Source organism: Musa acuminata, chromosome BXJ1-6 (assembly GCF_036884655.1).
Source record: "Musa acuminata AAA Group cultivar baxijiao chromosome BXJ1-6, Cavendish_Baxijiao_AAA, whole genome shotgun sequence".
NCBI classification, from domain to species: Eukaryota; Viridiplantae; Streptophyta; class Magnoliopsida; order Zingiberales; family Musaceae; genus Musa; species Musa acuminata.
The window spans coordinates 43,385,431-43,402,500 of record NC_088332.1 but is presented as its reverse complement, the minus strand read 5'-3'; the positions used below and the strand labels follow the sequence as shown (position 1 = coordinate 43,402,500).

General features: G+C 38.5%; 3 protein-coding genes across 5 annotated transcripts in view; 1 reads left to right on the top strand and 2 right to left on the bottom strand.

Annotated features, from left to right (window-relative positions):
• The window catches only part of LOC135677171 (la-related protein 1A-like), an 11,733-nt gene extending 1,896 nt beyond the window's left edge, over positions 1 to 9,837 (top strand). The window contains exons 2-14 of one of the 3 annotated variants that reach the window (XM_065189168.1): positions 550 to 1,123; positions 1,225 to 1,387; positions 1,725 to 1,815; positions 1,925 to 1,996; positions 2,141 to 2,805; positions 3,576 to 3,645; positions 6,656 to 6,760; positions 6,995 to 7,332; positions 7,420 to 7,560; positions 7,688 to 7,751; positions 8,143 to 8,288; positions 8,439 to 8,543; positions 9,315 to 9,837. In XM_065189168.1, coding sequence (XP_065045240.1) covers positions 550 to 1,123; positions 1,225 to 1,387; positions 1,725 to 1,815; positions 1,925 to 1,996; positions 2,141 to 2,805; positions 3,576 to 3,645; positions 6,656 to 6,760; positions 6,995 to 7,332; positions 7,420 to 7,560; positions 7,688 to 7,751; positions 8,143 to 8,288; positions 8,439 to 8,543; positions 9,315 to 9,495 — 2,715 coding nt within the window. In that variant the 3' untranslated portion in view covers positions 9,496 to 9,837. Of the gene's footprint in view, positions 1 to 549; positions 1,124 to 1,224; positions 1,388 to 1,724; positions 1,816 to 1,924; positions 1,997 to 2,140; positions 2,806 to 3,575; positions 3,646 to 6,655; positions 6,761 to 6,991; positions 7,333 to 7,419; positions 7,561 to 7,687; positions 7,752 to 8,142; positions 8,289 to 8,438; positions 8,544 to 9,314 lie in introns of all 3 variants that reach the window. The other 2 variants (XM_065189169.1, XM_065189167.1) reach the window with 2 other exon arrangements.
• Positions 9,838 to 10,870: 1,033 nt separating this feature from the next.
• On the bottom strand, positions 10,871 to 11,287 carry LOC135677566 (probable E3 ubiquitin-protein ligase RHA1A). The gene has a single exon (XM_065189929.1). The coding sequence runs from the start codon at positions 11,285 to 11,287 to the stop codon at positions 10,871 to 10,873; it is 417 nt and encodes a 138-aa protein (XP_065046001.1).
• Positions 11,288 to 13,139: 1,852 nt separating this feature from the next.
• Positions 13,140 to 16,007, bottom strand: LOC135677169 (14 kDa zinc-binding protein-like). The gene is made up of 5 exons (XM_065189166.1): positions 15,903 to 16,007; positions 15,589 to 15,646; positions 14,775 to 14,864; positions 13,593 to 13,710; positions 13,140 to 13,489 (listed from the first exon to the last, which is right to left on the bottom strand). The coding sequence occupies exons 1-5, from the start codon at positions 15,944 to 15,946 to the stop codon at positions 13,422 to 13,424; spliced, it is 378 nt and encodes a 125-aa protein (XP_065045238.1). The 5' UTR covers positions 15,947 to 16,007; the 3' UTR covers positions 13,140 to 13,421.
• Positions 16,008 to 17,070: the final 1,063 nt, after the last annotated feature.

The following is a 17,070-nucleotide window of genomic DNA, read 5'->3' as shown; positions in this document are numbered from 1 at the left end:
TTTGGTTATCACTTGGGCTGATTCTGCTTGACTTGAGCTTGAGTTATGGTTGAGTGACTTGAGTCACACAGAAAGTTTCCTTAATCCTTTGACTGATTCAGTACGTGACTCAACAAGGTCTGCTCATTATAAACTGTATGCGGATGCACTGCAAGCTGTTCTCCAGTTTGTTCAAGAATCAAGATTCCTGTGTTACCATCCGTGCTCTGGTTGATAGCCCAAACAATGGTCAGTAGATGTACGATATATTATTTAGCATAAGAATCTACAGGCTGGCTAAATATGCTTGTTGGAGGAGAAATAATGGAGAACAACATTCATTTTTTTTATGGTTAAACAAGAAACATATATTCCATTTCTATACATTGTAGCTTATATATGGGAAAGTGTATTTCATTTCTGTTCAATTCAGCTTTGTTTGTAAAAATTGACGATTGTTAGAAGTTTACAAATTTTGTACCTTCTTTTGTGTGTTTTTTATGTACTAGTTTGGTGATTAGTTTTCATTTTAAGGATATTGTCTGTGAGCGTATTCCTCTTTCTTTTCAGGGGTCGATGGGCATGGGCAAATCTGGTGGATTTGGAAGTAACAATTCTTCCAAGCATCACTCAGTGCATTCTAACAAGCATGGTCCCAGACGTAACACACTAGTTAATGGTGGGCCATCTTTTCCTGTACACTTTGCATACCACCAACAACCAGGGCAACCAGTATTCTATCCAGTTTTACAACCTCAAACCCTGATAGTTCATGATTATGCTTATCAGACATGCCGCACACCATTTCCTAATGGTCAGCCACACATTGTGAAATCTGGGGAATCTCATATGCCAGTTTTTGTCCCAACCGGTCAAGCTGGAGGAAATGAGGGAAACAGAAATCTTCAGCCACTACCACGAGGAGATCCAAGTAATTGGCATCCCGGAGCTGGATATGGTGGTAGACCATATAATGTTTGTGAACCTCCTAACAATTTCAATCAAACATGGGGCAATCATCAGGCTTTTGGTCCGAGGGACAGCATCAATATGCCACAAGCTATTGGACCAAGAACTTTTATTAGGCCAGTTCCACGATTTGTTGGTCCTGCTCCTGGATTCATTAATGGACCTGGTTTCACTGGTAATATTTCATCTAAATGTTCCCTTTTTTTTTTTTTTTTTTTTTTTTAACTGGAATCATATTGCTTTTTTGCATAACTAATCTATGTTGCTCAATCTCAGGTCCTCCCCCTCCCATGTATTATGTGTCTCCTGCTCCTCTTGAAATGATGCATGGCCCTCCTCGCTTTTCTTCACATCCTTCTCCTCCTGTCTATCCCAGTCTAACACCGGAGATGGCTGCTTTGAGAACTAATATAGTCAGGCAAATTGAGTACTATTTCAGGTTGGTTTTTATGTTTGCCACGTGTCATTTGATCTAGTGTTAATTCTTCTATCACATGGGCTGCTGCTCTGAGTTGTTGAACGTAAGTTTGCAGTTAAACCTGGTATGCAAAGTTGCAAACAGGACATGTATGTTTCTGTCTGAGACCTTCAACATGTGCACTTCACATTTATGTAACTGTGCTATCTCAACATTAGGTTGGGATCATTTCATGAATTGAACTTGTGTGATGTTTTTATGGTCAGAGCTGTAGATGTAGTTCCACTTAAAGCAAGTCATCTTTGTACCTTATTTTTCTCTTTTGTCTCATTGCTCTAACTGTAATATTCTTTTGTAGTGATGAGAACTTGAAGACAGATGTTTACTTGATATCATTACTGGATGAGCAGGGATGGGTACCTATATATAGAATTGCGGATTTCAATAGGGTACACTTTATTTTGCTGCTAAATATTTTCGTGTGATGCCATATGAATAAACTTTCAATGGTAAATAGATTTGCAAGATGTTGTTACTGATAAATGGATGGTCCTGCAGGTAAAGAAAATGACAAATAATATACCCTTGATTCTGGATGCTTTGCGGGGCTCAAGTTTGGTAGAAGTCAAGGTTGCAGTAGTTATTTTGTAGTTTTAGAAACAAGATTTGCTATTTTATAGTTAATTTTGCTAATTTTATCTGGTCAAATATGTAAAACAAAGACTATGAATTTATTTTATGTTTTTAGGTTCTTATTCTTATTTGAATTGGCAGGATGACAAAATAAGGCGGCGTGGTGATTGGTCTAAGTGGGTTAAGGTTTCAACTCATGCTACATTATCTCCACAACCTCAGCCCATGGAGAGCCAATCTTCTGTCAGGGTGGAGAATATTGATACTACTGAAACTAATGGGCATTGCATTTCTCACAATAGCCATCAAGCTGTTACTGAAGATAATGATGAATATTCAGATCAAACAAATCATTGTCATATAAAGGAAACTAATAAGTATTCAGAATTTATTACTGGGGACATGCCTACTAGTGATGGAAAAATAGTATATGATAGAGATAGCAAGAACAACAAGGAGGTAGAATCTGGATTATTTTCTGAGGCCGGACAAAGAGATCCTTGCAGTGGTTGTAGTTTTACACTTGGTAATGACTCCACTGGAAGCTATGTTGATGTCAATATTAAATTGGGTGATGCTGTTAGCTCCAGAAATTCAGAGGATGCAGCCAACCTGTCAAGTAATGATCCTAAACTCGAGAAAATTTTTTTCCAAACAGAGAGTTCTGGCACACAAAATTCAGGTTTTGATAGTGGTTTCCTGGATGAGTCTCTTATCTTCAATGCGCAAAGCACATTTATGCTTGATGAGGAGCTCGAATTAGAGCAGACAACAAACGAGATGGAACATCTCTCTTTACGCAAAAGGTAATTAAGAGGTTTATTCTGTTAAGCGCTCCTTTTATTAAGGTGCCTTATTCTGCTTCAAGTTTTTCCTTTCCTGAACTAGCTTTTGCATACCTCATCACAAATTATCTATTTGGCTTGGATGCACATCATAACATTTTGTATAAGAATATTCAAATGTTGCACTCAGTTGTTATCAATTTTGTGGTGCAGAATATGATAGCATTTAGATACCTTTGACAGACACTTATCTAACTAGAGTACATCTATGTAGCTGATAAGTCTTGGTACTTCTTTTCTTGGCTCAGTTGTGTTTTATTATCACAGCAAAACACTAAGAAGTCATCTATGCACATAGCATTATGGCATGGGGAATCCAAAGCGAGTGGAATTTTTAGTCACCTTAAATTATTTTTTTAGTTTTAAGACGACTCGCTATATTTTTCTAATTTTTCCTTAATTAGTCTTTATGTGTCCTTGCTTTTGAATTATGCTCTGAAGTTGGCCCGTGAAAGTATCTAATTGCATAAGTGGTGCTTGGCTCTAGATGTATCAGGGACAATCAACTTCATGTTGTGAGTGATTGAACAATAAAAGTACCAAATTCTGTGATCTTGCAAGTTCATGTTGTAGATATCATTGTTTAAGAAGTCTTGATACAATGTTGTTTAGATGCCTTGTGATAGTAATGACAATGCTCTATTTTGAATTATGGTTTTCACTTTTACTAGTTGAATTTTCTGTTCTACTACTTATTCAATCCTTCTCTCCGATGATGGAATATACAACAGAGTTGATGATGAAGAGGATGAAATGGATGTTAATGATCAAGATGTGCATAGACTCATAATTGTGACACAGGCAAGATTACGATAATATTTTTCAACCAATTTCTCTAATTTTTCACACTGTCATATTTGCTTCTCTGATCCATGTTATAAAATTACATATCAAATCTGCTTTTCAGGTGGGTAAAATTCATGTAGTTATTAACTGTACATCAACCATTATAAATTTGGATAAGTTGGCTTGATGATTTTCTCTCTGGGGCTGCCTATTTGTTGACTTTTTTTTTCTTTGGTTAAGTATTTTATTTTAATATATTCTGAAACGTGTGTTAGAAATTTTAGTTCAAATTAGATACTTGAAATTGCAGATAACTGAAAACTGTCTTGTGCATATGAAGTGTTTTTTTTCATGTAGGTCTTGTACCAAAAGTTACAAGTGTTCTGAAGTTAGGAATTAAATTTCATTCACTACTTGCATACTTTTTCCTTTCAGACCAGTACAGTTTGTTGCTCTAGTATGGCATGCTGCAGTTAAAAAAATAGTCGTATTGTTGATATTCTTCCATAGGCATGTTATGTTGAAACTGTTGAAGTGGTTGAACAACTATAGTGTGGTCCATAGACTGAAATACTTAGTTCCATGCTTTGCAGCAAGAGGTGAGTAAATTGCATGATTGCTATTGTCATGCTTAGTGGTGAGGTTGGTGAAGTAAAGTTTGAATTGGTTGTGTTTCATTGGTTTCCACGTACATCCAGTCTGATTTTAAGTTTAAAGGGTTCATTTAGTGGTCAAATAGCTTTGTTTTACCTTGCTGTTTTTATGTGAAAACAAATGCATTGATTATTTCCCAGCCATATAAGGATGAAGGAACACCCAAAAATTTAACTGGGAGAGAAATGGAAAAAGCAGAAATTTCTCTTTTATCCCTTCTTTTGAAATTAAAAGGTGTTCTTTTCTTATTTATTGACGGTAGTCTTGCTATATTGTTTTTCTTGTTTGTATCTTGCGGTTACATCCTTTCTCCAGGGTGTCTTTGAATGTACAGAAAATTTCACAAAACTCATTTTCCTTTGGAAATGTTTTCCATTGTTTGTTTGACAGTGAAACCCGAAGATCTGGCAAGTACTTTCCAGATTCCAAAGAAAATTTGACTTCATTTTTCAGATTTTTCTCAATGGAAGATGAAAAGAAAACATCTGAGAATCTTCTCATTGGCTCTTCAATGCATTTTTGTGGAAAGAGAATAACTTTTTTTTTCTACATTCCAAATACAATAAAAGATTCTTTGTTTTTTGCATTTTTCCATGCAACAAACATGCCTTAGATCACTTTTCTTATTTTTGTAAACATTGTTCTGCTTTGTAAGTACCTCAATCAAAGAGGAGAGACCTTTGTGTTTGTATTTTAGTGTTTGATGAAAAGAAATGAATTTGTACGTAGCATCTTTAGGGTACATTACCTGTCGTTCAATTGGAGCTCTAATCAGGGCTGATTGTGGAATTACATTATTGGTTTGGAACTATTTCTTTTGGTATTTGTTAGCCTCTGTTTTTCACTTTAAGTCACATCCTTAGAGATGGCAAATGACATGGACTGTGACAATATTTGTACTCATGTTGGTACACTTCCTTTTTGTGAAAGAATGCTGCATGCAACAACAGGAGTCAGTAACATGCAATTTTAGTTGTGGCCGGCACGTACATCACTCACAGTATATGGCACATAGAACCTTGGTGAAGGGCTGGGTTATATCACGTCAAACCTCACTATTTTGAAAATAGGCCATTTTTCCTGACCTCTAATGAAGACAGTCATGTCAGTAGGTTGAAACTGATTTTTTGCACCATCCATAATCATCAGTGAAGCTTCTTCCATAATTATAGGGTGTAATGTGTATCAAATAGTATTATTTTAAAGTCACCATGAGTTCATGGATATGACATATTGGCGTTATCTTCATTGTCAGCCATATGCAGTTGGTGCCAGTTGCTACCCAGGGAAAACATACATGAAGATATCTTGACTTTCATGTTAATTTCGAATGGACAGCATATTATGTTGGATCTGGTTATATTGAAACTGGTGCTTAAGATACTTGCTTACCAAAGTCATATCAACTAACTAAGCAGTCAAGTTTCCCCATCTGGATCTATTTGAGTCAGGTTAACAGGTTTTTACAAACATCTCATGGAATTTTTGTAGTTTTCCAGTCTCAGTAAAATTTGCTTACTGATTGTTTCCAGGTTCTGATGTTACCTGGTGAATTACTTTATGGTGTAAGTTAGTAACCTAGTCTGACCACAAATTATAGCTTAAGATATTTTACATGTGAGGTTATTGTTAGGCTCTACCTGCATCATAAAATTACACGTGACATTGCCTTTTGTCATGTTATTTAATCTGCATGAAAGTCCAAGAAAAGTTTATTTGCACTGATACCTTTATACTGTTTGAAAAATCTAAGCTTGCTTCAAGTCCTCCAAATCAATAAAACTGAACCATGGGAACTCTTAGTATGACTAAAGTTAATAATCTTCTTAAATTCTAAAAAGGTAATATTATGGTAAAAGCTTAAAAATAATCATCCGAACTCTCTTGACAGTATTTGCACTGAGGATGAATGTGGCAGCTTAGATTTAAATTATTGGAAATTTCTTGATAATTTTTTCCAAGTATGAAGGATGGAAATTTGTTTCTAGATGTTAAAAGCCAACCTTCAAACTTCCTTTCTCTTAATTAAAGATATCAAACTTTTTGCTGCGGTATTATCCCTCTGTTGCATTGGTGTAAACACCAAGTAACAACACAAGTTGGTTTTTAAACGCCATGGGGACCTTTAAATGTTCACTTGTGGATCAAGGTCATTTGAATTTCTTTATCAAGCAATTTGCTTTGTTGTCAATCTGCTGCTTTTGTATAAACCAATGTCTTGTAAACTAACTCAAAATATTCTATTTACATCTATAGCTTTGGATAGACATGATGTTTGACAGTAAATTCCCATAGGTCAGTTGGCAGAGTTGGCATGTTTAGTGGTTGTACTGCTGTATAAAGTTTCTGCAGTAATGATGGATATTTGCAGGATATTAGGGGTGACCACGATGATAGGACTGGCTCAGGGCAATCGGAGACAATATCGAATGAACTTGCATCTGCTATCAATGACGGACTTTATTTTTATGAGCAGGTAGTTTTTTTTGTTTTTCTCAGTTGTTGAAGTTGCAGGTGATATAAGTCAAATAAATTTGTTGTTGTTTGATTCCTTTTATTTATCATTTTTGCCATAAGCATGATAGTTTTGTACCATCTGAGTTTGATATTGACATTTTTTGTTTATTGGGTCAAGTTCAATTGCTCTTCTGTAGAACTTTAGTCCTCTGATGCAGATGTATAAATGTCTTTGGTGTTGTGTAACTAGCAGGAGTTGCATGCCAAACGATCTAGTAGTCGGAGGAATAAGGTTGGAACAGTGAATAAATCTGGGGAATCTAGAACTTCCATCACTGCATCCTCATCTTTGCATTTGAAGGCAAACATAAATATTGGAAATAATGCCTCTGAAGAGGCTGGTCAAGCTAATTCCCGAAGGCGCCAAAATAAAGGCACCAGCAAATCACACACCTCACATAAACGGCGTCTTTTTCCAAGCAATTTTAGAAATTATGGCAGTGGACGAAATCATCATGGAATTGTGTCTGAGAGCCCACCAAGCAACTCGGTTGGATTTTTTTTTGGATCAACGCCACCAGAAAATCCCGGGTTAGTATTGGTAGTTTCTGTTTAAATGGTACAGCTAGCTTTATTATCATGTCTTATTGATCTTTGCTTCCAACTTTCACATTCCAGATTGATGTCATCAAAGTTGAGTTGCTCTCCACATAGTTTTCTTTCTGGGAGTCCACCTGTGGGATCGATGCCAAAATCATTTCCACCATTTCAGCATCCAAGTCATCAGCTTTTAGAAGAAAATCAATTTAAGCAGCAAAAGTAGATGATTTTTCATTAGACCCTTAAATGCTTTAACACCATAATTAATGTTTATTTCATTTGTGCTATTTTATGATTTGTTATTTATTATATGTACCCATTCTCATTCAGCCGTTCCTTGATGAAGGTATCTGAAGTTCCACAAGAAATGTCTTAATGATCGTAAGAGACTAGGAATCGGTTGCAGTGAGGTAGGTTTTGATGATTAATTAATTTTTTCCTTGATGTTCATGATAAAAATGTGGGTTCTAAAGCTACCTTTGACCTGGTTAAGACTGGTGATGACATCATTTGCTAATGGCATATGCCATACAACGTTTAATGTTTTAATTGATTTGACCTTATTGGGGTTAATGGAGTGTGTCATTGTCCTTAGGTTCCTGATTTATCCTCTGAACATTGTACTAATGTCCTGATGATTCCGTTTTCCCTGCTGGCACATGTGCAGCTTCCCATATATGCTGAAATATTTATGTTTCAACTGTATATTTTATCTTAAATTCTGTTTGGGTCTTCGACTAAGGTATACTATATATTTTATTTGTGATGAATTGTATGAAGTATCTGTTGTTTTATTTGCAGGAAATGAATACTCTCTACCGGTTCTGGTCATATTTTCTCAGAGACATGTTCAACAAATCCATGTACGATGAATTCTGTAAGCTCGCAATGGAAGATGCAGCTGCTAAGTATAATTATGGACTAGAGTGTCTCTTCAGATTTTATAGGTTTGGCTGAATATTATGTCATGAATATGTTGGAACCACAAATTTCTGGGCTTGAACTTTTTGTTTCACAATGCTTTATTTTGCATGTTGTGATTAATTTAAAATTGGAATAATTCTAATTGCTTTTCTTTACTCTTTTTTTTTTTTCAGTTATGGGTTGGAGAAACACTTTAGAGATGATCTTTATGATGATTTTGAACAGCTTACGCTTGAGTTCTACAAGAAAGGCAATCTTTATGGTCTTGAAAAATACTGGTAATATGTCTAATAGTGCTACTGTCAGTTTGTTTTCCTTGGTTGCTAACGTTTAGTTATTTTTTGCTTGCTCCTGATGTGTAGCTCATCCATCTCTTACATGAGATATACTACATACCTGTGTCATTTGTGTACTTTCTTGCTTGCTTGAGGAATTTATGCTATATTCCATGTTATCTTGTATGCTAAAGTTAGTAGCTGTGATATCTTCTCTCATTATTTATTACAATTCAATGGTTTACCAGTATATTAGGATTTGATGTGAGAAGACTGGCCCTGCATTGTCTAAAGCTTGTTTACGGATATTGTGGACTGATCAAAGCACAAAAGAAATTTATACAAAGAAGTTGCATGAGCTTCTGATTGATTTTCTGATGGCTTGACACAGCATCTTTAAATTCGGAAAGATGTGTTATAAATTTATCGACATAAATCTTGCAGGAAATTACATGGAACTTTTAATTTATAGCAACTTTTTTCGCTATATGAAGAGTTTTTTTTTTTATAATTAAAGAAATGGTGTATTTGTTTCTGATGTTCAAATGGTCCACATATATTTTCCACGCAAGATATAGATGATATAAAGTCTAACCTCTGTATCCAAGGTTTACCCAATTGTTTCCCCTGATGCAGTTTTGTTGGAATTCTCTGGTTTGGTATCATCTTTCTCATCAACAATACATGCTAGAAGAGTAAACAGTAGTTATAAAACCTGAAGCTCATCGATTTTTGTTTGATTTATTACTAATTGCCAAAATTTTCATATATTAGGGCATTTCATCACTACAGAGAAGATCGCGGAAGCACCGAGCCTCTAAGGAAGCACCCCGAGTTGGAGAGGCTTCTTAGAGAAGAGTACCGCAGTTTGGATGATTTCAGGGCTAAGGAGAAGGCAGACAAGGTGTCCGGGAAAGAGTGTAGCAGCAGCAGAGGTGGTGGTTCCGTCGACTGAGAAATCACACCATGGATAGCCGGGCTGGTGTAGGTTCTAGCTGCTTTACTGTGCCCGATAAGTCAGCCTCGCCTGTTGACTTACTTTTTGCAGTGGTTCATAACTACCCCACCCCCGGGAAAAAAGGAAAAAGAAAAAAAACCAGAGAGTTGGGTTCAGAGGCCCTGTACATGCATACATGTGGAGATTTTTGGGATATCCTTGCCGGTGGTAAAAAAAAGTTGGCCGGGTCAGGAATTCTTTTCTCTCCAGCCCGGATTTGTACATAAGGAGGATAAGAACTGTATCTGGAATTGTGGAAAATGACCAATAAGAGATTTGAATCTAGGCAATCTTTAGTCACCGGTTTTCCACTGGAACTTACGTGATCCGGAGCTGACAGGTTCTATGATACATGCCGGCAGAGCGTGTCACAGGTTCTACGATACATGCCGGTGCTGGTTTTCCAAGGTTTTATCATCTATCTATCTCTCTCTCTCTCTCTCTCTGTGTTTTGGAACCAGGGGTTGGCAGCCTATCCTCCATCTGCACAAGGAAGCCTGGTGGTTTCCTTTCTCGACGTTTGTTGGAACGATGGGTTCATGCATGCAGCAGGCGACGTTTACGTCGATTCGACATGAGCGTGGCTACAGAGGTCGAAACGAGGTGAGTATTTCATCCTACTATGTCTTGTACTAGTTTTATAGGATACTTACTGCAACGGAGGACCATTAACATTTCGATCCATCCAATTTCTTCTCTCGATTTCTGAGTTTATGCTTTCCGTCATAGATCAGTATGAGAATCCCATATCACACAGAATTGGCAAAATTATAACATAAAAAATCGGTTATATTCTAAATATCTGTGAGCTTTGTACATATCATGATGAACCTGCCCCGTGGTGTGGTTTCCATAGAATTCGAAACGCCTCAGTCGTTTGTCTTATTTAGGAGTCGAGGGCGGTGAGCGGACTCTGGACGGTCCAAACACTTTTTCTAATTCTTCGTAGATGATCATTCATACTTCCTGTATGGCAGCGACACACTTTTCTCTCTGCTTTCTATTTCTGATCTAAAATAATCTCGCTTCCAATGGATTTGAGATGTTCGAGAACGACAAAAAGCTAGAGAGACTCGTCGAGATGGCGAAGGAGAGGGTCAACCACGGTTGATGTATTTCTCCTCTCTCTTTCTCTCTGTAAGAAGTTTTGGTGAACTATATATATCATGCCTACCAAAGAAGAAGATAAAACGGAGAGCAAAACCCTCAAAGAAAAGAAATCATTCAAACGAAGAGGAGGAGAAGAAACAAGCGATCCATAACGCGAGATGGCCAGCCCAGACAACATACTCTTGTAAGCCAGACAGCGAGCGTCGGGCGATCGAAAGGGACGTCATGGCATCCACCATCTCAAGTACGCAAACAACATCACCATCCAATCGTCGAGCTCGTCCTCGTCGTCGTCCCCCGCACCGCCGCCGCTACTCTTCACGGTCGCCGGCTCACGAGGCAGCAGGACGTCCCGGCACAGAGGGCACGTCGCCCTCCGCCGCACCAGCCACCGGTCAAGGCAACTCCTGTGGAAGAGGTGCCTGCATCTAAGCTCCCTTATCTCCTCGCCCTCCTCGATGTCGCACAAGCAGAAGACGCACTCCGCCGCCTCGTGTGACCCGTTCCGCGTCGCCGGCGGATGGACGTCGTGCGACCCCCACGCGAGTTGAGCTCTCGCATGCAGTTGAACGATCCTTACGAGGAAGAATAGCAGGTTGGAGAAGAGAATCGACATCAGAACACACATCAGCAGTCCCATTGGTTATCTGCAGGGTACTGACGACACCGGGAACGGAATGCGGGAAGGATCTCGTTTTCTTTTTTTTCCTTTATTGTCGCAGGTCCATGGTATTTACTGCTAATCCGACGGAGAATCACTTCGTGGGACCGACCTTCTCCTAATGATCCGGTTCGAATGTTGGGCAATATATATATATATATATATATATATATATAGACAATGATTCAAATCTTTGCGTAACTTTAGAGGGGGGTAAATACAAACTTTCATCAGTAATTTTATTTACCTTTTTTTTATAACTAAGTTGTCGGACCACCTTTCACACGAGTCTGCTCGCCGAATCGACAGCGGCAGCAGTGGTCAAGTGTTTTAAGGTTGTCACGTCGAAAGTGCCGGGGCTTGCAGTCTGTCTATTTGGCGACTCAAACATTACTTCAATCAATAACTTGACGCGATTGACGTCGTCGCTACCGATGCACCGTCGGCTGGACAAGGGGAACCAAGAGGGTGAAAGCCACAGGTGGGGCCACTTCCAACACATCGGGGAAAGGAGACGTGGACGGCTACTTCAATGCTGGTGCGGCCTTTATGACTCGGACGAGGATTTAGGCATCGGATGAGCACGGGGGACTCGGGACACTAAAGTCGGGGGCCGGTGGTGGAAAAGAAAGCGAACCCAAATTGATGTATGCATCATCACCGTCCGGTCCGGTTTACCGTGCGGGACGATGATGGTAGATTACGTGCTTCATCGACAGAAAGCAGACTCGCTATCTAAACTATTTAAACTCACATGCATAATAATTAACTCATTTGGCTTTAAGCCGATTTAACAAACTCTCTATGTTTCAGAGGGTTAATCACATAATATTATCCTGTATAATTAGTTATATTTAAATTTTTGATCCTTATGTTTCTAAAAATTATATTGAGATTCATATAACTGTTAAATCCTATTGCTCAAACAAAATTTTCTTTTTTCTTTCTTGATTTTTAATTTTATAAAATTATATTTTTAACTCTATATAAATAAAGATTTCAATATTTTACTTACGTAAATATAAATATCCCAATATAACTTTTGAAAACATAAGGATCGAGATGTTAAAAATGATCTTTTGGGATAAGCTCCAACATAAAAAAAAAGATCATTAGGTACAGTAATTGAATGGTCGATTATTGTTTCCTCAAAACCTTCATCTTTCATGTTAAAAATAACTCGACCTCATTCATCTCCAAACCTGGTTGAGAACGAACTCACCGGCATCCGCAACCATCACCTATTAACTTGATTAATCAATGATCACGTGACCTAGACTCATCCAATCCATAACAAACCGATCGAGATCTACTCCCATATCGGATGTGGGAGTTGGCAAAGGTGTTTCATGTCGGTGCATGATACCCATGCAGTCAATAAATAAGCTGTGTCTGTTATGATACACCGGAATTGAACATCTACTTGTATCCCACGAGACTTGCAATGAATCTAAACAAATCGATATGCTATAGGAAAATTGAAGTAATGATGCAGGTTAAGAAAGGTAAGATAGATAGGAAACGATTACTCGCCTTTGGGAGGGAGAGGTTGCGTGTGAGGTCTGAGCTTTCACTTCTCAACCCCTGCTGCAGCTGAACAACACAGACATTAAAGCGCTGTGGCCTGTGGGAGAAGAAGGGGAATGGAGTAAATCTGAGAAAGAAACAGCAGTAAATTATACACAGCAATCGGATTGGAATTGGAAAGGACCTGTTTGACCAAACCACTATCCCACCTTTGATCTGTGCCGAGTTAAGATCCGGGTGGGAAGGAGGATAATTTGGCAATAATTTAATCAATAGACATAAGAAACAACAATAATCGATAATGTCACAGTTAATTAGCTTTTCCAAGCACTGTTTAGGACTTATATTTTAGTCAATCAAATTAAGAACAATCAAATCATGATATCTCTCTGAATTTGTGGTACCTCATTGAAACTTTAAATCATTAAAGCAGCATAATAGTTTCAAATTTTCAATGATAGAATGCGGACGACCAAGTAGAGAAAAGAAGACGGCTAAAGATAGAGCCTATTCCTCGAAACATCGTAGAGAAGAGAGATGCATGGATGAATTTTACCATGCAATAAACAACAACAGTGAGCCTTAATTAGCCAGGAGGCCAATTCATCTGTCTTCCACCGAGAAGATGTACGTGTAGATGATACACCGATTGACCTACATTATTAAAAAAGAAAAAAAGAAAAGATGAACCAATGGTAGAACAAGAGGAACCAGAATGGGTTCTCGGTCAAATACAAATGATTAAAGGATAACATACCAGCATCATTGCCATCATTGATGACAATCCTAAATCCATCTCCAAGTCCTTCCTGCTTCGCTACCAGTTTGGCAATATATAGCAGGTAGCCAAGTATCTCTACATGCCTCTCTTCAGCCTTTTGATGATGGCACAGAACACAATGGTAAGGTTAGTCGACAAAAGAAGTATGGCCTGCCACTTCCTATAAAAAGAAATGACAACCAAAATGCAGACAAAGACAATAGAGAAATGTCCTTGTTTCATTTCAAAGTTCCTTCTCTTACATATATCTTGCTCAGAAATTCTATGCTTAATCCTTAAGTAAAACAATTAAAGGTATAAATATCAAAACGTACAGACATTGATAATTATTAAAGATTCATAAAGTAACACTTCAGTTAATATGCATTCCCAGTGATCATGGAGAGTTTATGAGTATTTCACAAAGTTAGGAAGTCGGTAACACGTAAGTACTGCGATTGCCATGGATTTTAAAAACTACATAATCCATATTTTGCAATAAAAAAGATGAATTCCTATAGTATACATATTCATGCAGACAAACATTGAAAACCAAATTTTCTTAAAAACTAACTCTAGCAATTTAAAATATGCTATCAGTACCAGGAGTTATAATTCAAGCCTGAAACAGAATTTACAAACAAGAAAATAAATATTAAAAGTAAAGCACCACCGGTAGTATTTTCACTTATCCAATTAGTCACAGTTACACAAAACAAATGCCAACAACCATTAACATATTTTGATGTAGTTCTGTGTAGGCATGCCAAAGAAACAGTTTATTGGAAAGTATGAGATTGTCATGACAGGGAAAGAAGCAATTTGTCTTTAGATACAAGAAGAAGGTATGACTTTAAACTTCTCTAAAGCATCTTTGACTGCTTGGTACTTACCATCCATTTTTTTCCCGACAACAACAACACAACTTAACATAAAATGACAGTTTAAATATCCATGTTCTACTCCATTAAGTTATTTCTTCTTACGGGAACAGACTTGTATCATTAGCAATCATATGATAAATAATTCTACTCTTGTAATGCATATTCTCGCACATGATCTTTTAGTATATTGGTTACATTGTAAGTGCTTTTGGCCAATTTACTTTTCCAGATAGTTACAAGACTATAGGAGCAACTTGATTCACTGATTCGTCAATTAAATTGATATACTACTCACCTTTGAAAGCCCACTCAACCCATCTTTAACTTTTGGAATGATTAATATATGTGTGGGAGCTTGTGGGGCGATATCTCTGAATGCAAGAACCTGTGCAAGAACATAAATACAAAAATATTAGTGATCATTTATATAGCACACATCATTACTAGTTGCTCAAGGAGAAAACAACTGACCCAGCAGAAGCTAACTGCAAGTGCAGGACAACTAATTGGTGACTTTTTATACTGGTAAGTGACAGGACTGCTCTGGCGTGATCAACACGGTCATTCTTGCTATGGTTCTGGAAATCATATAGCATATTTGTTGCTACAAAATCCACAAAAATTAGTGGCCATTAAACTACAATGCTGTGTGCAGCCTGCCACTGAAATTTGAAGATGCTCAACTCGGATAAGAAATCAACCCACTGTCACATGAGAGCATCAAGTCATTATTTCAAAGAAGATCCTTAACAAAATATGGTCATAGGGAACCTAGCAGACACTCTTCAGCCAGGATAATTCTATGGTACATATCTTAAATTCTTGCTAGTGTTAGGACTACCAAAATCGTCCACCAAGTTCCCTATACTGGTAGGAAAAGACACATGTAGCCAACCCCAAATAATTGGGGCATCACACAAACAAGAACATAACTGATTCAAGCAAATGAAACATGACATCTAAGTCCAGCTTAACCAATGTAATAGCATTCATTTGAGGCCTTAGCAAATTGCATTAATTTTCACATAGCAACAACAAGTGGTCAACACGAATTAAAAGGGGGTCTCAGAGATTGAGCATATGGAAGAAGAGCAAAACAGTTTTTGCACCTTGTCATCCTCATAAACAACGGTGGACGGGATCTCCTTCTTTATAATCTTGTCAAATCTGCATCAAGATGAATCACATAACATAGATTTTAGGTTCTTGGGAGAATCCTTTTTATCATCTTTTTCTAGGAACACCGACAGATGAAGATCGGCGTCTTTCTTGACCGACCCAAAAATACAAGCAACCCCCGAGAACAAGAAATCTGTAGATAGATCTAAAGAAAAAGGGAGAGAAAGAAAGATCCACTTTGACATGCATGAACGAAGGTAAAGAAAAGATTCGAAACTATGACGAAATCAACAAGAGAAACGACATTGTTGTGGGTGCTTCCGTCGCCTCCTTCTCTGAATCTGCCATCGGAGAGGGGGAGTATGAGAAAAGAATGGTTCACTTCCTTCGGAACCATTCTTCTTTGATTGCTGATGTCTGGGCCGGACAACGTGGACCGGCTAATAGGCTTCCGGTTTGATTGGACTGACTAATAGTGGATTTGGGTTCGAAAAGCCCGAAATCGGATATGATTTCGGCCGAAAAATATAAAGGAGTTGATGATGCATTCATCGATGTTCACAATTTTCGTAATACGTTGTCGTATCATTTTTCGGGAGGCAACAAAGACGTCGAGGGTATCGATTGTGCTTTGTTCTGTTATATAATATTAACGATTACATATAGAACAGTGATGATATGGCGACTAGGATGATGATGATGATAAGAAAATACGAAATGCATTCATTTCCTGCTTCTCGATTTGGTTAATCATCATATATCAATGACTAGGACATGAAACAACGCCAACAACTATCTCCGAACCTGTTCGCGAGGTGACGGAGCCAAGTGGGGCCACGACAGAAGGCGCTTCTTTCGGTGGTTGGGGAAAGGCGCCATCATCGGCCGCGACTATCTGGGGAATCCACGGTTTTGCCACACATGGTTTGTATTCCATCGTCCGTCGATGAGCCCTGCTGCTGCAAAATGGCGCATAGGAATCAGATCGTTAAAATATCGCTAGAAACAATGTGCTACTTTGCAAGATGCAGTGTGTGCAGGCCACCAACTTGTTCACGCTGTTTGTGTGCGGTCCAAACCCGCCGGCCTTCTTCCCAAGCTTAAATAGAGGCTCGGAACACCCCCCCACTCTTTTCATCCGATTCAAGCCTAACGAGTAGACGGTAAGACTCGAGTGCGTGCTTCCCCATGGCGTCTCTTATTCTCATCCTTTCGGAGCTCTTCCAGCGGAAGGAGGAGGCCAAGTTGCTCGCCGACAGTCGCCCGTCCAGCAGCTGCTTTCCTCGCGAATCCATTTCCGCCGCTACCCCCACCTCTGGGAAAGCGGGCAAGGAGGTCGTGGCCAAGGCGAGGAGGCGGTCTTCGAGGATTGACGGTGGCGACGCGTGGGAGGAGGATCTGAGCGAGGCGAAGGTTTCCGTAGAATCGATTTGGCCGTAGATGACATTTTTGTGATGAGTGTTGGTCGGTGG